Below are 26482 nucleotides of genomic sequence, written 5' to 3'. Positions count from 1 at the left end.
GTTGATAACCCCCCCTCCAGAGCTCGTAACACAAGCTTTGACGTTGACACGGGGTTGAATAAACAGCGCGTGACATTACAAACAGAGCGGATAAACGTTTGCCTCATTAGATCTGCGTGTATGGATGCGCATGTCGCTCCATTAAAACGTGCGTCTAATTTCGTCCAGACCCGACTTCTACGTGCCCTAAAACTAACAAAGAAACCAGAAGACCGTTCCCCAGGGTGCTAATAAACTCGCAGCTTAGTTTGTGCTTTAATTATTTATGGAAATCCAGATGATTACTGGGATTTGTGCCAAAAGCACTTTAAAACTAGCTTTGCAAGTTATCTTACAAAGAACCTCACTTGTATTTACAGCCCACAGGACAAATGTATGACCCCTGTTAATATGAAAATATATACTTTGCTTCAATTTCAATTTTATATCCACCAATGTTTTATGGAAATAAAATGAAATAAAGAAAATGAATTTCTGAAAAAATATATAGCTAAATATATGAATTAGTGTTGCTGCTTGCTGGGCTATAGAGACCTCCACACTCACAGATACGGAATATAATATGGTGTATTTTAAACAATAAATGTTCTCTTTACATAGGCCTACATAGGAAAATATTAAGATATATTTCAGAGCAATGCATTTTTAAAAATACTACAATACGTCAAAGTGGAACAAAAAACATAAGCATCAGGTGCCATTTTACCTCACCTGAAGAGACACCTGTTGTTCCAAATTCCAGAGTACCATACAGCAAATACAACATATGGACATATAGATATAACGAAGAGCTAAATGAAAGAAAGTGAAAAGTGTTAAGCATGTGACTTACCTCAAAACTCACAGATCCGTTGTGGTCTGTGTCGAATGCATTGAACAGAAAATGTGCATACGTCGATGCATCTGAAAGAAATCAAGATCCAAATCAGTCACATCATACGACAGTTTCCCTTGCGTCCTGTGACTAATCTCACAAGTCTTAACGGCCCCTTTCCCTCATACTTTTCAAAACTTACAATATTTCACGCAGCAAATATGCGGCGCATATATGAATTCGCCCTTTCAACAACAGTGCGCGTTTAGCTCGTTCGACGCGTTAATCTAAACACCGTCTCTCACATTCGCGCTACATTTTCACAGTGTAACGCAACCGTTATCAAAATGCTAATCTCGCGCCTTCTCTCAACATGGACGCTTCATATTCCAAGCGAAAAATTCAAACATAACGACATAAGCACAATCGTCTTGCTATCGTTAGACAGGGATTGTTATTGCTACCTGGAAATAAACGCATTGTACTGCTTCTCGTAGGAGGCACTGAAAAAGCAGTCGTGGCGCATTTGTTTGCTCAGCTTTGCGTGATTAAACAAGATTCTTTGTTGTAACGGACAGAGAAAGTGGTTAATAAGACCAATTATCACCGATGATAAATAAACTGCCAGCTCCTTTTGTGCTCTAAACTAATAAAAACCAAGCATAAGATACATATACAGACAAATGTAGCAGAACCCTTCATGCAGGGCAATTCGTTTTTGTCACAGAACGTGTTTTAGGGGTGACTGCATAAAATATTGCGGACATAAACAACAAGACCAGGCGATGAAAGCACAATTACATGATGCCGAATTAAAAATGTCTCCGGTAAACTGTGCACTCTGTCAGCACTGTGCTACCTCGAGTCTCCATCAAGGTCCTAATGGGACAGGCGGCTTGTTAAATCTCCCATGATATAATTTGGAAGCAACGAACTACTGAGTGCATAACTCACTGAAGATGCGTGGTTGAGTGGACAATAAAGTTGCAAACCAGTCGTATTGCTGGGCTACTAACAGATTAAGCACATTATTTGATAGACACAAAGAAATGACACCATTGTCACAGAGTCAGCACAAACCAAGAACCAGCAATATTGAATATGTTAAGAAAGATCATATAAATAGATGCAACAATATTATGTTGACACACTACGGGCATATACTGTATCCTCACTATTGAACACATTATTTTAAATATGAGAAAGCGGCTTGTTACAGATTTATTGTAGTAATTTTAACTCATTTTATGGCCAGTATTTCTCAGTGCTATATCACCTGCTTCTCATTCAAATCACATCATGCCGACAAGAACAAAGTATAATCATAAAATAAACGAGCACGGACCATCATACGAGCAGAGTGCACACTGCTCACAGGGGTTAAAGACAAAAAGACAACAAAAAGCCTCTTTGAATTTTTAAAACGTTTTAATCAATTATTTAGGGTCTATCTAAACTACAAATTGCATTGATGAAATCTCACGCTTGCGGTGGGGAAATCCATTACTGTGTTGTCTCAGAGTCCCAGAGCGAGCCAAGGTGACTGAGGCAATAGCAGTGAAGCAGCAACATGGAGGACATGGGTTGGCAGGGAGACATGGTACTGTACAGTCCCCGCTAGACTCCGAAATTTCCTCCGCCACCAAACACCTGAGGGGGTGTCTAAGGAAGTACATAATGGCCATGAGTCGCAAACCTGAAGCCGCGGCAACGTACCTCCCTGTGGGAAGAACTGTGAATATATGTCTTTAAAGGTGTCCTCGTTCACGACCCCACTCGGGCATTCCTGAAACAAACACAAACACAGAGTTGTCATCGCTCGCAAAAAGCTTTGCCAAGCCATGTAGCAGAGGCAGAATCCCTGTGTGTGTGTGTCCAAGCCAGATGCAGTGCTGAATACTCTGGTCTGTAGATAACTGATGAGTCCTAGATACTCTCTTGTATGAAGTGCTAGATACTCACTCAGTGCAGTGCAGGCAAATGGTCAGTGCAAGATACTCTTTAGTATGCAGGCAAATGGTCAGTGCTAGATACTCTTTAGTATGCAGACAAATGGTCAGTGCTGGATACTCTCTAGTATGCAGGCAAACAGTCAGTGCTAGATACTCTCTAGTATGCACGCAAATGGTCAGTGCTAGATACTCTTTGTAGGTAAACGGTGAGCAAAGATGGGCTAAATGGCTTGTTCTTGTCACTGTGCATTTTAATGTTCATAAATACACACAGCGATCAGTTTTATGAGGTGACGGACAGTGCATGTAAACAGTCAATGTCTTGCACAGAATGTAAATGATGGGAGATGCATTCTCCAGTGTCACTGCGTGTTGTCTTTGGGGAATTGTACCCCCCCCCCCCCCCCCCCAGAACATGCTACAGAGCCACTATTAAAGTCGGAAACAAATACAGTCAGCTACTATTCCACAGCATCAGCTCAAAAAAAGCAGCTAGGCAATAAAGATCAGTTCAAGCAGTTCAAGTTCCCCGAACATGCAGAAATTACAAGATTGCAAGTATCAGCAGGGTTTTATTGTTGTATCTGTAAATGGACCCATCACCGCGTAAAATGACCTTTTAAAAATTCTCTGCAAAAAAAGAAAACAAGTAGATTCACAGCTAAAACGATAAAATGTTTATGTGAAAGCTCAGAGTGGACGTTCATATCAATATATAACAAGTTCAACAATCATGATAGAACACTGATACTAGCTGGAACTGTGGAGCAACAAAGGTTGTGTGTAAACTATGAACCAAAGGGTCAAAGACACCACCTGCACACTATGCTATAAAAGCACTTGTGCCCTACTTTTGTCACATCTGACCTCCATGAACTGGCAAGGTCAAGTAAATTGTAAGGACCATTTTAATCGATTGCGGTGTGCAACTGAGTTTCAGCACAATTCAGCTCTTCACAGAAACAATAGCATGAGCAAGTAACTGTTTAGAATGAGTCACCATACCCAAGTAGATTTCCAGGCTCTCTTGTTTTAGACCGTTACAGCTAGAAGTCCCCCCACCAATCATTCACATCAACTGAACTTCCCGTACTTGGAGTATATTTTCCACCACAGGGTGGCTTTCTTCTCAGGGGAAAGGTGAAGAGGAGAGGAGAGGTCTGAATTTTGTGCCTGCAAATTTTAATCTGTAAAAATCAATATTCTTCTGTGAACACAGGAAGAATCCCTTGTGAATTAGCCATTACCAGTGGGCGGACAGCCAAATCGAAAGCACAATTTTGTGTCTGGTTACACTTTCGGAAGTGTTGCATGTGATCAGTGACATCAATCAATAAGAGTTTTCAGAATGACTCAAACCTTATGAACAACCTTCTTCAGTTAATATCACAAGGCAAAACTACTAGCATTAGGGGGAAAAAACAGAGCTTTTAAGATACCTGACACTAGCCAGAGGCAAATAGAACAACAGCATATGGGTGAATATTAATTACAAACCCCATGTTAAATATTTACTTAATCAAATTTAGAAACACTAAATTTAAGATTGTTTGACACGAAGCTCACCCAGAAAGAGAAGAAATGTGTGGTTAGAATAAAAGAAAGTGTGTCAGTGGACCCCGGGGAATCCTGAACTGTTGTTCACATTCGAGCACTGGAGCAGAGCCTATGGATTCCTGACACAGTGAGGGTGCAAAGCTTTGCAGAATGTCTTAAATGCAGGTTGTACCTGGAGGCGTACATTAGGCCATTGCTACGCCTCGGCAACTTTACAGAGAAACCAATCCCAGCACCGAACCCCCAAAATAAAAAGGAAGGGGAAAAACGAGAAGCTAACTGTGCCCTCTAGCCTTGGGTTGGTTTATGGTTTAGTTAACTCTATCCTCTTTTTTAAAGATTTTTCTTTCCTCCTTTTCCCCGCCTTTTTTGTAACGTCCGATTCTGCAGCCGCGATGTCCGCCATCAGTTCAGTAGAGAGCAGACGAGCAAGTGCCCTCCCCAAAACTGCCTGCATGCCCCTGTCCCTGCCCCAAATGCACACTAACAGGGCCTTTAGAGCAGTGGTAACCAGCCCAGTGGTAACCAAGTGTTTTACTCCAACCCTAATTTGGCACACCTGATTCTACTAACGAGCAGCTCAGCGTGATCTCTATCTGTTGAATGAGGTGTGCTTTGTTATGGTTTGAGTGAAAACCTGCAAGGTGGCAGATCTCCAGGAACAGGGCTGGTTACCACTACATTGCATGAGGAGCCACTCTGGGTTCCTTAATGATTGTGGAAACCCCTTCAGCTGTTCTGAAAGTCATGTACAAAGTCCTTTACCTGCAAAAGGAGCACTCAGCAGAATTCAGTCACAGAATATTACCTAGCTCCTCCATTCCATTGCGCACACAGCCATTGCATGCAATTGGTCTTCATTTTCTGAAGCAGAATGACGCAATTCAATAAGTAGAATGATCAGACCATGACCACTACCTCACCTCCTTAACTAACAAGAGCACCGAGAAAATGGATTTCTTTGCTTCTTTTCATTACTCGGATCGATACATTTTAAACATGACTACCTTGACCTCAAAGACGTCTGAATTCGAACGAGCTAAAGTCCTGCAGGTTTTCCAAGCAAGATGCTGTATCTTACGTAAAAATGTGGTCCACAATTTAAATTGCTACCAGAGGGTTAAGATGCCCAGCTGACTAGCATTTGCTGTTTTTGCACTAATAATGATGGATGAAGGGGTAATGACGCTGATTAAGGCTGAAGTATAAAGCATCCCGATACTGCACAAAGCACTTTCACAGAAATGATGGATCACTTTACAGAAGAAAAGCAAAAATTACAATCGGCACAAAATCTGGCATCGGATCTGCAGTGGAAGATGCTACCGCAATAACTGAACTGAAGAGGGCGTAAGCAAGAACGACGTTCTGAAATCAGTATGCCTTAATGGGAGGATCAGGAAAAGGATACTAACACAAGCACAACTAATGGCCAGTTTCATAAGCATCTTTGCTCATAAATGTTATTTGAAATTAAAGACACTTTAGAAAAGATACTTTGTTTGTCACTGTAGGCATACAACGAAATTGTTTGGTACCTCTCAGAGGCCAGCAGAAATGATACATTAACAGAAAAATAGCCATAATCCCAAGGACCTAAGACTAAGGAGATAGCTGATGTAAGACAGCGTTAATGTGTACAATATATTGTCAGTTGTAAGTAAATAAATTGTGCTATAGCAGTTCTCCCCATAGCGTCATTACTGCTAAGCAGACTGTAATTAGCATACGCCGCTATTTTTTTCAGAAAGATTCCTTATGAAGAGAACCCTCAGGAAAGGTAATGAATATCAAGCAGTGTCTTCCACAATGGGAACCTGCAGCAAATTAGTCTGATGACCATTCTGTGTCTTGTAATACAAAACCATATTTGATCGTAGACTTGCGTGGTAGAAAATTGATTTTCCCCAGAATATAATTTCTCACTACATGTACCATACATGCCACTCATGCTGAAGAGTTAATGGATAATTCCACATATTAATAGAATAAGCAATTAGTCGGAACATCTTTGAAATGACTACAGCTATCAAATCATTATTATATCTGCATGGTCATTGTTTTGAATGAGATTAATTGAATCCTTTTTAATTTTCCATTGTTCCTTCTTGAAATGACACCGTTTCCTTTTTATACAGTACCAAGCTTGTCATTTCCATGGAGTAGTGTTTTCATCAGCTTAGGAACCATGGAAACTAAGATAAATCTTTTACTTATAAAGAACACTGGATACTAAGAAACATCTTCCGTTTCTATTGAAGTGCGAAACCGATTCCTAATCAAAACATTGAAACAAAAGGATATGGCCAGAAACAGACCGCTTCTTCTCCCCCGGAAACAAATACCAAAAAGAGGGAAGTGCAAACGTATACCCCGTTTCTAATGGCGTGTGATATTAACCAAAACCAACATTCGAGGGAGTGGAGGTTAAAGCGGTGGAGCAGCACCACTTCTCCAGAAGCGCAGTAGTACATCCCGTACACAAACAGAACCATCTGGAAGCATCAAGTAGCCGCGAATGGAGTAGATCACGGGCCTGGCGGCAATTGAACGGGCGCGTAGTGTGTTTGTGTTACGTTCTGAGGGCCGCGGCGACGCGTTGGACAGCCCCCCCCTTATTAGGAAATGGCGATAGTTGGGAGGCCTGCGCAGAGACAGAAGCACAGAACAGGCCCACGCAGATCCAGCCAGGGGTCCATTTCAGGAATGCGTTCACGGAAAACGGGGGGGGGGGGGGGGGGGGGTTGTTGCTGAGTTTGGCGGGTTGCACGAGTCGAAAAAAAAAAAAAATATATGAAAGGAAATAGTAGACCCTTTCTGTTCCCAGAAGGGGGAAATGAAAGGAACAGAGCCAAAAGAGGTGTAAACATGAACGAAACTGGAAAAGCTGTTTGGTATCTTAACCGGAGGAGACTGTGCACACTAGAACAGTGCCTTAACAGATACCAGACCAGGTATGTGTGTACCATCAGCAGGAAACAACATGAGGGGTTGGGGGGGAGGGGGGCGGTTCTGTTGACTGGGACAACATTCTCATCGCTCACCAGCGACTCCGGCTAGTCAGTTAGGTGCCCATAGCCCGCCTACTCAGGCTGCTCAAAGAGGAAACATCTTCCCCCGCCTCAGTGCGCAGGCTCAACATGCATTGCGTTATGAAGAGAAGCATTGGATTGCCATCGCATGTTTCGGAGGACAGCGTGTACTTTTCCTGCACTCCCCCCAAAATTAACAGTTGGGGTTGCAGCAATGAGCGCAGCTGGTCAGTATGACTGGCCATTCCAAAACTGGGAGAAAAACACAATCAGTCAAATAACGCCTGACTGGTACAATTAGCCAAATATCCAAACAGGTGGAGAACTGGGAATATTCCACTATTTTTCCATTACGATTCTGGCATTCTGTCGCACTTCCAAAGCCATTATTCCGGTCACGCCGCAGTCAAAACGCATTTGTCTCGAGCAATAAGACAGCAAGTTCGCATATGAATCATTATCGAGTTGGTAAGTGCCGTGATGAGAAGCAATAGGCAAAACAGTTCGAATTCCGCGTCCAACCGCAAGCGGTTCGCCAATAAACGTAAATAGCTCCCGAATTTCAGCCTCGTCGCGTGGCGTGGCGTGACGATCGGAGTGCAATGTTCCCCAGGACACAGTACAGTCATTTTTTTGGGTATTTTGTGGGGGGTTTTTTTTTTCCCTCTCTCGTTTCCTTGGAGGCCCCTCCAGGTAATATCCCATGAACCTGCTCTAGCGTTAATGACATAAAAGTGCTTGTGGCGTTAAATGAAAATGATAGGGTGCTGTGGCCGACGCCACGCACGAAAGGTATGGCGGTTGCCATGGGAATCCTGCTGCTCTGAATGATTTGTGGACGTAGTGCTTTGAGGAAAAAGTTTTCCAGGCGGACCTTCAAGGGGGGCTTACTTTATTCTGGCCCCCCAGCCTGGAGCTCTGATGGCGGGCAAACTGACGGTGTTTACGACGTCAACGAGACCACACTACCCCCCCAAAGCACTGCCATTTAGGGCCTGCTTGTATATTATTATTAACCCTTTTGAAGAGTACGTTTTTTAGAACAATTTTTCAGTTTCAAAAGTCTGTGTTCTAGAACTCCACTGCTTTCAATTACCAGCAGTGATTGTAACATCCTGGATTAGAATGTTCAGTTAAGAACACTCAAATCACATACAATAAAGATGTGTGTCAACACAAAAAAATTACATCCCCCTAGTTCTGCTTTATATTCAGGGAGCTTGTTTCAACCCAATTCCTAAGATTACATGAGGTTTTCTGAAGTTTTGTTGCAGATTCATACTGTGCGTATGACGAGACCATAGCACTACCCGGCTCATCCTCCTCACTGCAGTCAAAACACTTGAAACTGCAAAATTAAAACTGGTAGCTGTCTGACAAGGCAGATTTTCATAAGGGGGGGGGTGTACATCAGTGAGACTCTGCAGTTCAGCAGAGCTACAGCTAATTAAAAAGAGCGTTTGTGTTTTTCTTGTTACCCCTTGCTCTTGTACACCATGCTCTTGCCAGCAGGCAATAATTACCCTCTTAAAAAGTGTGCACCTGCATTAAGACTCCGTTCATTTCATTCACACACAATGACGATAATTTGACCGCCCGGGAGATAAACAAGATACATGTTTAGACTGACTTTTCTTATTCTTAAATCCTGCTTTTTCCTTATTCTATTTTACTACTGCATTGAACCAACATACATTTTTATGGGGAAGAGGGGTGGGTACTTAAATCCTTTATAATGACATAACCCTGTTTTTATTCTGTGTTAACTTAGTGTTTACTTGTAGTGTATGAAAGGCACAACATAATTATTCTTATGATTCACATCTGAAAACACTGCAGACCTGAGGAATGGAGGCACCTTGAAATCAAAATTATTGTCTGCATTATTCCTGGTATATCATCATCATGCATTCATTGGACAACTGGCAAAATTGGATTGATGTAGACGCTGCCATTAATAAATACATAAATATTTTAGTATGATAGTGTGGATGAGTAATGGATATGCCAGGCAGGGCGTTCATATTTGCTTAACATCCATATCCAGAATAAAATGACAAACAAAAAAAAGGATGTACTTCAACCAAATTTATCTGCAATCCTCAACTGAGAAAGAAAGAAAAGATAAAGGAAATACTTCCCTTCCCAGTGTTCTTGCAGTATTTGCATTTAGATTAAGGAATTTAGCAGATGCTTTTATCCGAAGTGTCCTGCACGAGTGCAAAATGTTTAGGCAACAAAAGACCTGGTGCTAAGTCAGTAGAGACACAACCCATGGTAGTGTTAACCCTGTTAACACTATTTGGAGTAAATACATTAAAATGCAGCATTAAGTGCCATAGTAGCTGCAAGGGGAAGGACTGAAAATGGCGTAGTTCAAAAAGCAACTGGGTTTGAGTACTGTTTTCAGTGTAGCACAGGTGGGGCTCAGAAGGCCATGAGAAAGGATCAGAGTTCAGCACCAGGTCAGCCGAGATGCAGTTCTGTTCTCCTCCTCGAACAGACTCGTCCCCGGCTAATACCACTCTAGACAAGGCAATTCTGAAAAAGGAACCGCCCTGAAGTGCTGTTTCTCCTCAGTGCGCAGTTTGTGATGTCTGACAGACGGTCTCTCTGCGTAATCCCACCACCATTCTGCCCCCTTGCAGGGCGGCCATTTTAGAACGTGTCCTCAGGACTGCTAGCCTCGGGGCTGCTAGCCCTGACATGAGACTGTTTTAATTTCCTCTTGCTTTTAACGGTACCGCAGTTTAGAAGTTCTACTTCTAGCCCAATCACAGCCGAGCTAGTCTTGCCGGTCCCGTTTTTGTCTACGACGGAACGTAAAAAACGCTTTCGGATTCACATTTTTTTTCTCTCTCTCTTTTCGCTCATTTTTACGTTATTCGTCTTCATCGAGCAAATGTGGAACTTTAGACAGGGAGTGAATGTTCACATGCTGTTCACACTCCGGAAGACTACTTTCTCAGATGACTGAAGTCGACCGTTTCCCTCTTTTGTTCTGGCCAATCACAGCATCTCTCTCACTGAAATGAAGGAAAGAGTAGCACAAAAGACGGCAGTTCGAACGGCAAGTGAAATTGCCATGAACGGAGGCGAAGGGCCAGCATGTAAATTGAAAGGGACGGCAGCACACCGTGAAATTACAAGGAAATAAATGCCTTTTAATTCAGCATCAAGAAGTAATCTTGCGCGGCGCAGCTACGCCGACAATGCGTTCACCACCGAGAGAGCAGGGGTTTCGCCACTGGAAATGGTTTATTAAAAATTTTGCATCTCCATAAATAACGCAGCCATGTTGAGAAGAACTATTCGCAGGTAGGGGAAAAGGGGGCCATAATCAAGAAGCGGTTTAAAAGCACTTGTGTGTGAAATTTCAAGGGCAATCAGTTTACGAGTGCGCCACAAACTATTAGCATCGCCACACGGTGGCCATTTAACACCTGAAGACCTCAAAACCTGCCACCACGATCACGGCTGTCAAAGCCAGTGCTGGGAGTTAAGTCTCATTTTATTCCCTACGTGACATCATGAGCCTCTCAGCCTGTGTTTAATTTCACAGCCTTCTCTCCACACCTCCCTGATCACTGATCCGAGCTGGAACTAAAGCACAGAGCGCACAGCCTGTGAAACTCCCTGTGCCCTCCCTGCGCACATCTTTTCAGGCCGAGACGCCAAAGGACAAAGAGCTGACGCTAGGCGATCAGCGAGGCTAGGCAGGACCCTTCGTCGGATACTTTGAGAAGGTTAAATTGCTTCGCCACTTCAGCGTCGATGTAGTCGAGGCCTCTCTCAAGCGCTGTTGCCAGTGAGGCATTCTGAAGGCTCCTCAGCAGTAACACAGAAAGGAAAAACGGACAGTACGACAGACCCGCAGTCGTAAAAGACCGCACGGACCATCTCTCAGGGCATCGTCCGTTTGAAGAAAGAACGAGGGGCTGTTTGCGGAAAAAGACAGCCGGACTTTTTGAATGTGGCCCTAGCTCGAGGAGAGACTTGAAATGAAAGCTAAAATGAAGGGATATAACTTTTAACGATGGAGCCCAAAAGTATACAAGGCCGCAAGCAACCTGGAGGGGGGGGGGGGGGGGGGGGGGCTGCTAATGAAATCCAGTCTCCATTATGTGACACCCATGGCAGTACGCTAATGAATGATATTCTTGAGTCTCAGGGTCCCTGCATAAAGCCCAGGGCTCCTTCCCCTGAGGGTAAGGTCTTTTTCCACATCCTTCTATTCGTACAGAATGTGTACAGTGAACTCGGATCACAAACGCAACCGGGCATTCCTAATTGGCAGAAAACACAGTCAAATTGGGAAAAAGCATCGGAAGCAAAATGTGATTTTTTTTTAAAAAGTAAGTGATCAGGGAAATGTGTAGAAAACTGGTTGCGTGGAACAGCAACGATTTCTGAAGTCTCTGGACGGAACCAGCGCAGGAGAGCTGACGTAGCGTGGTGGTTTGTCGAGCGTGCGCGGGGGGGGGGGGCTTGCTTACGTTTTTGAAGCCTCTGTAGAGGATCTGCAGCTCCTTCCTGGAGAACCTGGTCTGGGCCTCCAGCTGCTCCAGGGCCTCGGGACGGTGGCGGACCGTGGACAGCTCCAGCTCATCCTCCACGCTGTCTGGAACAGAGACAGGGTGGCGTCAGACGGGCCGGTACCGGGGCAGACAACGCGCCGCTCCGAACGGTCCCAAACATCTGCCGGGGACCGCCACCGCACCCTGCCTGCTACCTGCCTCTAATCTACCGAGGTCCCCGTAAAAACCGCACGCCATTTGGGCTGTCCCACGCGGGGATAAACTAAAGGCCTCGCCAGCTGTGCATGCTGGAAGAAAAGTAAACACATTGCATGAGACAGAATTCTGAGAAGGCACACACACACACACACACACACACACACACACCTCTCTCCGCTAAATCAACTCCAAAGGAATTTATGTGCACCAAGTAGGGACCGAACATAATATACTGGAGTTGAATGCATACCAATTATCAGGCAGTGAAAGTAAATCCTCGCCGGATATCTCAAACTCCAGCCTCGGAGGGCTGTGGCGGTCTGTAGATTTTTTGTGGCTTCTTCCTTTCAAACATCTGCCAATTTTCTCGAAAAACAGTGTGCAGACTCATTACACAGGCTATGACATGTTAAGCAGGTAAGCGCTGCAGTGCACTGAAAAGCAGCAAACACTGCGGCCCCCCCCGGACTGGAGCTGGACACCCCCGCCCGCGCTGCAGCGAGCAGACGGGATTCAAGTTCAGGGCCTGAAAGACCAGACAGGTGTTTGTACAAAGACTGCTTCCATTTCTGTGTACCTAATGAAAGGCAATAAGACCAGGCAAAAAAACACTTCCCAAATTTCACAAAAAAATAAAAAATAAATCATGGCATTCTGAGGAAGACCACCCTGCTGAAATGAGTCTGTGTTTCTGTTTGCCATTCCACCCTTCTAACAGATTTACAGATGAGCCAAACAAATGGACGCTTGGAGATATGTTCCAGAAGACTAAGGTACATTAGACATACTGGCATCATTTCCTTTTCCTCAGAAAAACCTGACATTTCAACACGTCTGAGAACCACGTCAGCTTCCTGTGGAAGTGATGTCACGGGGACACACGCAGAACCTCCCGGCCAATTGAACCCACTGGGCATAACCTTGAAACCAAAAGCTTAACCTCTGGAGAAATGGGAAAATGCCTAAATGGCTGTGTAGTGATGACAATCTCTCCCTCTCAGCCAGCTAATCTGAGTTCTGAGACGGTCATTTCACTCTTGTGGTGCAGCCATTCCGCAACGAAATGCCTCGATGCTTCACTGATTTGTCTTTGATTGCAGGCCGCGCACAACCCCACAGGACCGTCCCGCACCATGACGACCAACGACCTTCCAACTGGCATCGCCCGGGGGTGTCGGTTACAACACCTGACGCAGGTACGCGACTATAAATACCCAGCCATTGTGCGAGCACTGATTAGTTCATTAGTCACAAATATGGAACGGCGTGCGATCCTGAACCAATTATCTCAGCAATGAGACACAAACAAAGAGTTCCGAACGCGGGGATTGGCCAAGCACCGTCACAGGGTCCGCTATTGTTGAGACTCCGAGTCGGCCATTGTTGCGGCTCGTGAGAGGGAGAGCGGGGCGCATTAATCAACTTCAGCTGGGGCAGATACCGCAGCATTAGCCTGCGTACGCTATGAAAATAGCACAAAGCACAACGGCGTGCGATCGAGGAAACCAAACCGCTGACTCCCCGAACGGAGGGTCCGGACCCGCTGAGGGGGACTGTGGGAGGGGCCGAGGAGGGCCCCAAAGAACAGAGGAGGGAAAAGTGCTGCATTTACAACACTGGCCCATTGACATTCAGCCTGTTCTCATTAAAACCCTTCACCCATTGCAGCACAGGCACTACAGAACTTAACAGTGCAAATCCAGTTGTTTTTTTTCATGAAACTTAAAAGCACTTCAAATTCCATACTTGAACATGTCAGGCTAGATTTTAATAAGGGGTGGCCCAGAGGAAATGTACCGGATTTGCTGGATATGTGGGTTATGAAGTTTTGGGAGACACTGCTTTAACTGAGACCCACTGGCCCGGGTCCAGGCCACTGACTATGTGCGCTACAGCGTGGCGGTGGCCGTGGCGACGGCGGGAGCGGCGGGGACTGATTAATTAGGCGAGTAATGAGCGGGGTGTCAGAAAGATGGGAGCCGCAGAAAGCTGTAATTAACTCCTGACGGCGGGATGATGGATGTGAGGCGCGGGACCTTTCCGATCTCGGGGAACGGGAGCGCGGCGGGCCCGGGGACCCGAAAGGCCCGAGAGGGGAGGCTCAGCCGAAACGCCCCGTCTCCGCCCCGTCCCCGCCCCCCCGCCCCCCCTCGTCCGCGGGCCGACCAGCTGGCCGACGGGGGACCGAAAACGACTTCCTTTGTGTTGTCCACGGAACACCGGCATTTTAAAAGCAGGAAGTGTACGCGATGTACCGACATAAACAGCTGCCACAGCTCAATCACATATGGCTACCGGGGGCCACCCAAAGGCATCAAAAAAAAAAGGGATTGACAAGAGCTTTGAAGTTCTGATATTAAATTGAAGCTGGAAGTGCGTAAAAGCTTTCCGGCTTTGTTGAGGGGGAAAGACTCATCTCTGCACTGATCCTCTCTCTGTTTGGTAAAGAAAGCCTGGATGTCCCCGCAGAAACCTTACAATCAACCGTAGCGGCGCTAAATCAGAGCGCTGCAGGTGTACGGGGTGTGGGAGTGAGCTTTAGACCTCAACAGCTCACATCAAAAAGCTCACCCCCCCACCCCCCACCTCCACCTCCGCCCCCGTACTCGCCCCCCCGCCCTCAGTGCATCGGAGAACAGACGGAAGGAGGAAGATGAAGGTGAGAGGGGCCGCCACTTGCTTTGGGTCTTGGTGGAGGTCTTTTTGGCGGTCCTGCAGGGAATCAGCTTCATGAGGCAGGCTCTAATGCGGCGCCTGCTCCTGCTCTGAGGGAAGGCAACACCTAGAGGAGCGACCAGACCAGAGCGTGAGCGGCGGTTAATGGGGGGGGGGGGGGGGGGGGCTTTAGGGGGGGGAACGAGCAGCAAGCAGGACCAAACCGGGGGGAGGGACCTCAGGCACAACAGCAGGAACTTCACTCAGGACAATATTCAGCCATTACAGTTACACGTACATATATATGAGACCTAATGCTCTTCAGCAGCTAGACATAGTATCAAGTGTGTGCATTTTCCTATACAAGTCTCCCTGTAATTCCCCACATAGACGCATATCTACATGGCTATATACACATATGTATATGTACACACATACAAAGGACTGCCGTTTCAAAAGCTGACCCGACATTAATGTTGAAGAGGAGGAAGTGCTTAAGCTGAACTACATTTTCATTCTTTTCCGATTCGCACAAGGCCGCACGCGTTCCTGCACCTCCCAGCGAATCTTACGGAGCGGAAACGCGGCCTTCGGTGCGACCGTCTCTCATCACCACGCCATAAACCGCGCCGGCGGCGGAAAGGGACGGGCGCTGGCACCGATCCCGCCGCTCGTTTGGATCTTTTCACCCCCGTATTGGGCAGAGGGGCCAGGATCTCGGATAAGAGAAGGATCAAAGGGAGTCCGTTTAAGGGGGCTTGCCTTTCAGTCTCCTTTACATTTTTAATAACCGACTGCAAGAGATTTGTTGGGGAAAAGCCGTTTACATCTATGACACACACGCGTGGAGAGAGGGGGGGTGGGGGGGAGTCTGAGCTCATCTGGGGCACAAAACTACACAGAGGGGCTCATTTATCAGCCTGTCTATCTGAGTGAGCAGCATTTAAAAGCCACAATCTAAAGACACAAAAGCACATTATCAGCATCTTTAATAATAAGCTCGACTGACTGAGTACCACGCTTTACTTACGAGCGCCTAGAGAATTCTTACCTCCTCACCGTAGCATAAGAGGCTAAATATGTTGTGATTGGGGAAGTGGTGTATTGGAGATAATGCTGGCTATCGATGTGCAGACCAATGCTTTCATACACACTTCACAGTATTACAGCGTCTGGCTGAGGGGATGGACAGACATTATGACTTACTACTGTAAGCCTATAGCTGTCCTGATGAAATTACAGATGGGCTAAGGCAATTTACTATTACTGTTGCATTAGTTACACACACAGTATACGTATACAACACCAATTTCAGTCATTTCATACTTTTGCCTTCAGTGAAAAGAACAAAACTCGAGGTTGGATAAAGTTCGCCGGCAAATTTGACGAGGGAGGCACCGAAGAGCTCGATGGCAGCTCTTCAGCTCAATGAGTTCTTCTGAATTTCCAGACGTTACTTCAAATATCGAGCTGCGCGCTCGTGAATGTTTATGAGTTAAACAGCCTCTACCCTCCACCCGCTCATGCCAGGGATCGGTTACGAAACTGACGAGATACGGATAATGAGAAACATTTCAACAGATCATAAATGCCATGGGACACAATTCAACTTCCCAAGTGAAGCCGTTTCTATTGCAGAGTATTCTCTTTGTGAAAATATTGACAAAGCCACAAAAAATGCTGTGAAAATGACAGGTCCCCGTCAGGGCTCGGTACAGAAAATCACACATAGATTGCCTGAGTCCCATAAAACAAAGGCATCGTTACAGACTGATTATAGATGCTGGCAGTAAAATACGACTTCATTAAAAAAAAACTATTCTGCTCCCACGTTACAGTAAGTGGCCCTACTATCTGTGACTGGGGTGAATGACCACGGCAGAAAACATTTAAACTATAGCTGCAAATTGGATTTTCAGCTGTAATTAGAATGTAATTATAGCATATACACATTGACTGCACTGTACCAACAGCTGTGCACAATAATTACATTTAAATTACAGTGCAATTACACAGGTATTAATGTAAACTGGGAGTCAAATTTCTTATGATGGCAATATATTCATAAACACATTCTCCATTTTGCTATGACTGAATAACGAGCTGTGTGGAAGAGATACAGGTGAGATACAGCATTTCAGATTCCCTTTAAAATGCAAACACGAAGCTTGTGTTACAGGCGGAGAATCAATTCATTTTTACCGCAGTCACTATCAGGAATGCTCTTTAACGTGACTTGAGGATTTTTCCCCTCGTGAACTGAATTTCATTTCATTTCCTGAACTGTCTGAGTTGAAGTCGAACCAAACCCAGCTCTGGGACCTGTATGACGAAGCAGGATTACAGAGTTAGCTAAGAGCACATTTTCAAACCCAGAACTCTCCCAGATATGGAACATGGACTGAAGTAGAAAGAGCAGTTCTGGGTTTTACTCGCGTAGTTGTCCAGGTAATTCAGTAATCTTGATTTGTGAAATACCACCCTGGTTTGTTGACTACCCCCCCCCCGCCCCCAAAAAAAAAAACTCCACAAATGATACAACTAATGTGTGAATATAATCCCCAGCAGGTCTGCACATTAGCAACACCCATCTAACAGCGAGACCAGCTCCTCACTTCCCACAGGGCGACACAGGTGACGATGACATCATTCGGCCGGCCGCCGCTGTGCTCAGATGCGCTTCGGCGACTTGCTCCCCGCCGCGCCGAGCTCCCCGCCCAGGCGCTCCCAGACGCTACGTCACGCGCGAGGCGCCCGGCAGTACGTGCGTGGAGCTGAGGCCGCCGCCGCCGCCGAGCGCCGTAACTCACCCACCGGGGGGGGGGGCAAAGGCGCTCATGCTACAGCGACAGCGCAGCAGAACAGGGGGACCAGGACAGGATGGGGTGATGCTGTTGTACCCTCCAGCACGGTACTCAACCCTAATTGCTTAAGCACATATCCGGCTGTGGAAACGGATTGCGTGTACAATAATGTAAGCTGTACGAAGTCGGTCTGGACACGAGAGACTTGAATGTCAAAATGTAAACATACGGTCACTAAACAGCCATACGTCACAGGACAGCCTCTGTCACAGTCTCCACATCTCAAACCCAAACAGACGGGCCAGGATCACGGTCCTCAGTCCCTCTCAGCCGTACGGTAAAGAGCACTCCGTCTCTCCGAGCATGCCAGAGAGGAGCCTTCCTGCTAACGGCACTTAAGCTGTTCATCATCAGTGAACGTTTAACCGGCAATTCACCACGGTTACTCCCCAAACCTAAAACATTTACGCTTAATTGACATTACATTGACAATAGACATTAACCGTCTAATTACTCGAGTAGCTTCCAATAGTTCAGGTCACAAACTCTTCTTATAAAGACTGAAGCTCATAATAACAATGTTGTGTGTGGTGTGTCCAGTATATCACCGATGCTTAGCACTTAGTGAATTTCAGCAAGAGTTGTCAAATGGTTTGAGTTCATGTAAACACACAGAACCTGAATGCTTCCCATAATGCACTGCTGCCAGCAAACGGGGCACGCTCGGTATAAACTGCGCGGCGAGACGCTTTTCAAGCGGTGCCAGAAGGTGCCGGCTGACCTACTGAACCTGGCAGCTGCATCACCCTCCCCAGCGCTGATGTCATCTGTACCTGAGCTGGGCTAAGCTCACGGTCACACGCAGAGCTGGAGAAACGGCTGGAATCAGCGTCTCGGAAATACATTTTATTTCCCGTGTTGCGATTAATTATGACACTCGCCTCAGTAAAGCCATTTCGAGGCTTGTCATACAGAGTTTAAAAAATCCATTTAACAAGAAGATCTTCTGAGGGGCATGTTGATTGCTTCGGATATCAGTCAAAGGCTTATTGGCTGGATTCACCCGTTTCTACGGCATTATCCGTTTTCCCGCTCAAACAATTCAATACCATCTTTGAATAATTTAAATGCCACGCTGTTTTTTAAGATTGCTGTAGGCTGCTGCTCAGCTGAATACAAATTTGTGCTCTGCTTACCACAAGTTAAATTATTCATTGTTGTCATCAGGTTGGTGGGCTAGTAAAAGTTATGACATCAGAGGCACCGGATTCGTGCAGTTCGTCAGAAAACGCATAACTTAGACCACGGATATTCAAACCTGCCTGTCAAGACCAGTCATACCGCTGGTTCTCTTGTCTACCTGATGGTTCATTGGTTGAATTAATGTCACTGATCAGCCAGATGCTACTCACCTGGTGCCTCTGGTTTGAATGAGTGCCTGATTAGAGGGAAAAAAACAAAGCCCAGCTACACGCCCGGCCTAGAGGGCCAGATTTCAATATCCCTGCCTCACACCAGCAGTTTTTTGCTTCGAGCTGATATTGTAATAGAACCATCGAGGAGGACATGTCGTACATCTGCACTCTGGGCTGCTTGAAGACAGACACAGATCTCAGAACAAAAAGGGGCAGACTGACTTTCAAACAAAACACGTCCGTTACTCAAGTGCTTGCTGTACGGCAGGACGAGCAAGATACACAAATTAGGCTTCCTTTTCCAAACTTTCGTTGATAAATCAGTTGAGAAAATAAATTGTACTGATCAGCACCATAGCTCCTCAGCATGACTAATAATTGTAATACCTTTGAATTCTGCATGTTTGATACAGTATACTGAAATGGTTATTTTCAGGGGAACAATCAGCTTTTGTGCAATTCACCAATCTAGCATGTTTACACTATTTCTCTACCATAATTTGAATGGTTTTAGGAAAGGCTCATTGTAATAAAACACAGACATTGACTATAAAAGTTTTACCAATAATATAACAAACAGCTTACAGTAGCCTAATGCGTATTCCTGCTATTAAACTACTAAATTTGTCCGGAGTCAGGCAAACAATGCCTCAGAGAAGTGTAGCCCACGCAGGCAGGCTGCAGTCCCACCACTGACCAGAGGGGGTGCAATGGAACAGAAAACCCTGCCTTAGTCTTGCTTACATGTCTCCACGTCTGGTACGGTTGACGTATCGGATGTACAGAAGTCTGATTTATGTGGTCATCTGTTCACCACCTATCAGATTCTGTGCATTTACGCCGAGATCACATTTCTTAGTTACGCACAGTGTTACATCTGACCCGATGACCAACTCTGCAAATGACTGTCCTGCGATGCCCGCACCCTCATTATGGGATAATGGTTATCGGTACAATGTTGACGTTGGCAAAAACCTATCCAAACCACCTCCAGATGTGATTCACATTATATATGTACAAATCTGATTCACTCCAGGTTTCAGGAGTTCAGACCACAATGAAATGTTACAGCTATTGGATATGTAGAAAATAAAAGATACAAATGACAAAGATGAATGTAAATGGGGTCCATGTGGTCTAGCAGGGCAGGATACTCAGCTGCCCGTGCGTCATCACATTAACATCCATTTATGAAACTTTCAATGACTCATTTGCTATATTTAATACACATTTCATCAATTTATTCGGCCATTTCGTCCTTTCGTTAAATCACAGCCGTAAGAACACGCGCGCGTGGAGACGGAAGGTGGCGTAAACCGAAGGGATCGCGGTTCCAGGCGGCTCAGGGCGGCTAGCGCGCCGCAGAGGCTCCGCGTGCGTCTCTGGCCCTCCTGCCGTCACTCAACACCCGAGCCAATCTCTGGGATCGACCGGCTCTCGCGTTTCAGCGCTCGAACACGGCTTTAGTAAACAGAGGCCGGCCCCTCAACAATAGGGTGGAATAAGATACTATAATTACAGCCCCCGACCACGCAGCATGTGGCCTCAGTGACATCGGCCGATTTCTCGAAAAACGATAATCAGTTACCGTGGAGGAAAATGTGACACTCCAGGCAAAGTTAATAGCGGACAAGCACTCACCTGTGGCGGCAAAACGCATCTCATCTTACTAAACCTGGTCATGAAGGCAGTGGGATCAAACTGTCACCATCATTATGTGGCATTGGTAATAAACCACATGGCCAGGTTCTGAAAGCCGTCAGACAACTAGTCAAACCCCGTTACTTTCAGGGAAAGCCTCATTGTGTCCATTTACTGCATATAGGAGACTTGCTGGAATTACAAAACATTCACAATTGCATAATCAGATCATTTACCGTTAGGATTTCTGTGTAGCACTAAGTCACAGGAGAAGAAAGGTCAAGGGCACACCTGGACTATGCATGGTGAGGAGAACAGGTCATTCAGCCAATCTACCAATCTTCGTAATTTACCTAGAGTCAAGAGTTTCAGTCCACATCAAGGCTGGGCATGAAGACCGGGGGTCTCTGTCTCTATTCCAGTAAGCATGTGTAATTCTGTGTAGTTAGTATGCCTCAGGCTGCGTGTATATTATTTTAGCTCACCTGTTGTTTACAGGGCCCTTCGCCTTTACCGCCAATGTTAAAAACACCATCATCCATAGTTCTTCCTGGCGCGGCGCCAGTCTTTTCAGGACGAAATAAATACTAATAAAATTTCTACAAAGGGGTCCAGAACGAAAATTAAACGATTTGAAGAACCGGCCAAGGCCGTTCGGTCAAGAAGAACAAGATGTTTTACTGCAGTTGGCGCGGTGCCTGGAAAAAGCTTCGGACCGCACAGTTCCGTGCCATATTCCCATAAAGCCCCTGCATTATAACACCTGCGCTCAATGCCAGATTTACGATGAAACCAAGCGACAGTCTGTAGCCACGTTACTCAAATCACGGCCCTTCGAGGGCCAAGAACTTCTGGTTTTCCACCCTCCCTCTACCTGGGGGGGGTCAGGTGTGAATACAGTCTGGCCAATCAGTAGCGCTAATAGTTCAGTTAATTACCTGGGGGAAAAGAAAACCAGGACCGGATTTGGATTTGAGGTCCAGATTTGAGTGTCCATGGTCGACAGCTTCCTCACACTCTTTCACTTCCGTCATTACAAACTGCATGAATAACAAATGCTTTCTTCTTTTACCCACAATCCACTTCAAGGCAACAGCCAGTGTTGTGTAAAATTGCCGGCAGTGGTACACACTGTTACTACAGACAGAAAGCATTAATCTGATGCCCGAGTCTTCAAAGGGATTGACAATGTGCACGAATTAATCCAATAATGACACGCACACACGCAAAAAAAATCTATTTCACTCAAATTTACTAACATAGAAGGGAATAATAAATGACAGAAATTCCATTAATGTAACATTTCAGAAACCTACCCAATAACTTACTTCATTGTTAAAATAGATTATATATCATTGGTTTGAAAATGGAATTGCATTAACCAGGCTAGAATAAAAATATATTTTAAAAGCTCAATGTTTTGCAGCCCATGAACATAACTGCAGCCAATAAGAGAAGGAAAAAAATGCAGCAATTAGTTTGTTTAAACCATCTTTCCGCTTGACCAAAGATTTGAAGAGCAAATATTTTGCTAAGCTAAGTTTACAAGTCAGCATTGCTAATTTCAGGTGGAATCTGATATACCCTTTAACTTGCAACAGAAAATTTCCAGCTAGCACAAGCACTGCTTTCAGCACCCGAGTTCAATAAAGTGGAGTGTGCCAATGAGAGAGCGAACATCATCCCCCCCACCCCCCCACCCCATCCCAGACCACAAGATTAACATCTCCCCCCCCCCTTCTGACAAACACAGAGTGCTCTAAGCAGGAGTACGAGGCTCCATCCATCCACACCCTGTTCCAGTCACAACACACCCCCATGGGCCCGGTTTTTCTCTCTCCCCCCGATCCCAGCCCCCGATAAAACACATTGTTCCGGCCTTAGTAATGGAATATGTGCTCCGCAGCTGCAACAAGATATATACAACCTCCAGGGTTCCAGGTCCCGCTACTACTGCAAGGCATGCTCTGAAACCTAAGGGCTGGTTTACACCACAAGCACAGCTGTACTTCTGCCTCTTCATGTTGCCACAGTGCATTATTCACCGTTTTTTTTTTTTTTTTACTTGTTCACCAACATTCAAACTTTTTTCAAGCTTATGTTCGCCGCCAACTTTCGGCAACAGTTAGAAAAGGTAACGGTAGTGAACAATGAACAAAAAAGGTAGAGCATTGAGACAGGTTAATAGTCCTGTAACTGTCATACTTGAGTGTGACAAGTAATCACAAGTAGTTCTTTAGAAAGCAAGATAGCTAATTCTCAGTTTGTGCAGGTTTTCAAGCAAGCCAAGTGCCTATCATAGTTCACTGTAACAGTGCAAAGCTAGCTACAGCAACTTTGTACATTAACAGCTAGCTAGCTAGTTTGTAGCTCACTGTCAAACTATGTTATCATTCCTATGTTATCACAACTTGTGTTATCATTGCTTGCCATGCTAGCTAGCCATTGATAAACAATTTTTTGTGAACATACAGGTTGTTGAATGCAGCTCAGGGGTCACCTCTAATAAAGGTGTAACTTGCACTGGACAGTACACCAAACCCAGGCTTAATATGATTTGTGGTGAAAAGTCAGTGAAAATCCGGCTACATTTGGTTGAAAAACGAAGGTTTTCTAGACAACCAGGACTCAGCCAGGCTGCATCCAGGTAAAACCTGAGCTTTATTGCACTTATCCTAGTCTGTTTATGTTCAAACATCTCTCAGTCTAGACTTCCACCCCTCTAGGCATCTAGATTCCGGATTTTGCTCACTGGGAGTGAACACTCCTCGCTTTACAAAGAGACACTTGCCATGAGACGAATCCATACATGTTAAGTCAGGCACAGCAGAGTTTTTCCTTTGACATTGACACGGACAGAGGAGGAATGCACTTTGTTGCCGCCTTCTCTGTCAATCAGAATGCAACTGATTTTTTAAACATTCTTTTTTCTTTTGAGAAGTGCAAGAGCACAACTAAGTCACAACAATTACTTTCTGGGCACTTTCAGAGTTCACAAAGTTCAGTTTGTTTTTGTCCTTAACCCCCCCTCTCTCCGAGGAGTCTTAATTTGTGAGAATTCAAATCAATTTAAAAAACAAAAAAGCTATAAAAAATAGAAACAGACATTCCAAATGCAGAAGACAACAAAAGCCAGTTACCCTAAAAAAGGTTTTCTTTCAAATGCTTTCCATCTGCATGATTTTAATTGCCATTCTGTCAGTAATGTGCGCCAATATTCGTCAGAGCAGAACCGGCCTGGTGGGGAAACGGCATCTTCCTTTGGTGGTCTATAATCAGGTAATCCAGCAAAATCAACTGAAGTATGACAATCCTTTTTGATATAGCGCGTATGTGCGTTTGGACGATTGAATGCCAACAGACGATGCTCGCACACAGTGAGAGAAGAGAGTAGTTTCTCAGATTACTCCTTTCCGTGTTTGTGTCTGCACAATAATAGATGGGATTTTCAACCACAATCTTGAATCACTAATGGAAAAAAAAAAAAAAACTTGTTTAAGCAGAAATACTGTGGGGTGAGATGAGAGGAGACAAGACACATTTCGAATAGCCTCCATTTGGTTTCCATCTCGCGTGTAATGGGAGGAATATTACTGGCTGGCGGCTCCATATTTCTCGGCCATAATTTAATCATGATTTATGCTTTTGGATTGGAAATGAAAAAGGCCCAATTCATAGAAGAAGTCATGCTGGATAACCTCACTGGACCACAGCTATTGTGTGTAGGACTCTCTCTCCTTCACTCAGCTATTCCAAAGCATGTACTGTAACAAAGCATTCATCCCAAATACTTCCCCAAACTAACATAAACTTAAAAATGAAGTGATTACAAACATTTGGTCTGCACAGAAAAAAATGTAAATGATTCTCCCTAATGCAACTGGAATAAAGCAACATTTAAGGTAATATAGACACAGGATGAATTAAATCAACAGTACCTTAACTTTCACTTGAAATTAAATGCACATTCATGGTTTTATTCACTAATACAGTTTGGTGAGTTCAGTGAACTTGCATGTGTGACATTTTCCGACAGTAAGCCAAACACTAAGGACGAATGTAGATTAATTCTCGGCCAAAGTGTCTAAACATTAGTGTTCAGCAGATCTACACGGTGTTAAAACCGTCTCAGATATTCTAAGTGCGAGTTATCTTCGAGCTGGACAATTCATAGAGCCTTTTTTTTTTTTCTTTTTTTGCAACCTGCCAAAAGGACTGCATTTTTAGTTGTAGGCCACGTTGCCTAGAAACGGGTCTCGATTACCCTTGTGGTGTCCGCACGCTGTGTAAATGAGGACAGGCGGTAACCGAGCAAGCGGCACCATCGCACACAGGGCACGCCGTAACCTTTAAATAAGCCTTCACTGACATGCGGTATAAGTGGGCACAATACTTTATTACACAAGACTGGCCGATGCAGAGACTGATCAAAAGCGAAACACCGATATATTAAAGTAATTTAAGAAGATAATGAATTTTGTGATTAAACACAAAACACAGTTGATTAACAAAGTCAAATGAATTAGTATTCCTTTTGTCATGCATACTTTTATAGCCCTTTTTAATGAAGTCGTGTCTTCCCCCCGCAGACACAGAGGCTGACAGCTAGGCGCAAATTGAGACAGAAAGTCTGTAGATGTCTTTAATCCTATGCCTCTAGATACAAACATTTCGGAAGATAACCTTTTCAGTAAATCTATAAAAAATATCCGATAGGCTTACATTTCATTGCCTGTAGGAAAGATGTGTTCTGGTTATTTTCTGTCTTGTGAAGATTAAGCACTTGCTGTTTACTTATAATTCACCGGTAATTAGACTGCCCTAAACATTGAATCATTGCATGTGATTGCAATAATATATTTATAACCATTACAGCTCTTAGAAGTTGCACATTGATGTGTGTTCAGGAGCACAATGAAAGTGTGCTTTCAAACAAATGACAAGTCCACTGTAACGGAGGCTGTCAGCACAAGTTTAAAATTGCACCCAAATAGTGGTTTCCCTGGATAATTGGATCACCCGCTAATGCCAAGCTCCTGCTGAAAACGCGCACTGTGAGGGCATATTTTACATTGGGTCCAGTCTAACAAACAGCCGGACGGCTCAGACACAAACCGCAATAAATCTGATTGGTTGTCTTTGCAGATGGATTTCAGATGGCGATTGCTATCAAATAATGCCGTCTCTGGTTATTGCCCTCTGCGGAAGATTAGAGCGCAGAAGCGATATTCTGCCAGGATGCTTTATGGGATACGGCAGCCAAATGACATCCTGTTTAAAGAAAGCACAATCAAAAGTTTGGCCACAGTTTGGAAACTTGAGAAAGTGCGGTAATTACAGCTTAAATTGCACACCTATCACAGGAAGTGGATCAGTCAGGTTGTCTATTACTGCGCGGGTGAGAGACGCTAAGCAGATGAAATATTGCACTCATCGTAGAGCTTTAGGAAATCAATTAATGTTCAAAGTTTCCAAGAATGATCAAATAAATGTGGCTGCTTTGCATAGAGCAATTATTCACATGGGGAAACCATTCATCTTCCAAGGAAATTGGTTTAAGGGATTGCACACGACTGTAGATTCTTCCAGCAACAGGTTGTCTTACCAGGGAAAGTGATTTTTGGAGAAGAGTCGTGCCCACACATCTGAAGTGGCATTCCAGCCTCTTGCAAAGGGAAGCATTTTGTGAAATAATCTATTAGAGGGTCTGATTCTGCACTTGCATGCTGAAAACACTAGTGTGCCTAGCGAACCATATTAAAACAAGACCAGGTCAAAACTTAGTATATGGCTGGACCTAACACACGTGATCCGGCCGACCAATGGTGTAAACTTCATAACTCGGCTGACCAATGGTGTAACTTCATCACTCACTC

At 44.8% G+C, this 26482-nt stretch overlaps 1 protein-coding gene across 5 annotated transcripts in view; it reads right to left on the bottom strand.

The window, feature by feature from the left end:
- Positions 1-26482, bottom strand: part of LOC118231985 (Kv channel-interacting protein 4-like) — a 159576-nt gene that overhangs the window by 5359 nt on the left and 127735 nt on the right. For all 5 annotated transcript variants that reach the window (XM_035426467.1, XM_035426466.1, XM_035426470.1 and 2 more), the window contains 3 exons: positions 11852-11976; positions 2531-2600; positions 833-903 (listed from right to left, as the gene is read on the bottom strand). In XM_035426467.1, coding sequence (XP_035282358.1) covers positions 833-903; positions 2531-2600; positions 11852-11976 — 266 coding nt within the window. The remainder of the gene's footprint in view (positions 1-832; positions 904-2530; positions 2601-11851; positions 11977-26482) is intronic.

The sequence above is a fragment of the Anguilla anguilla genome, chromosome 7 (assembly GCF_013347855.1).
Source record: "Anguilla anguilla isolate fAngAng1 chromosome 7, fAngAng1.pri, whole genome shotgun sequence".
Taxonomy (NCBI): Eukaryota; Metazoa; Chordata; class Actinopteri; order Anguilliformes; family Anguillidae; genus Anguilla; species Anguilla anguilla.
Note: the sequence above shows the minus strand (reverse complement) of the source record. Positions and strands in the feature narration are given on the sequence as shown.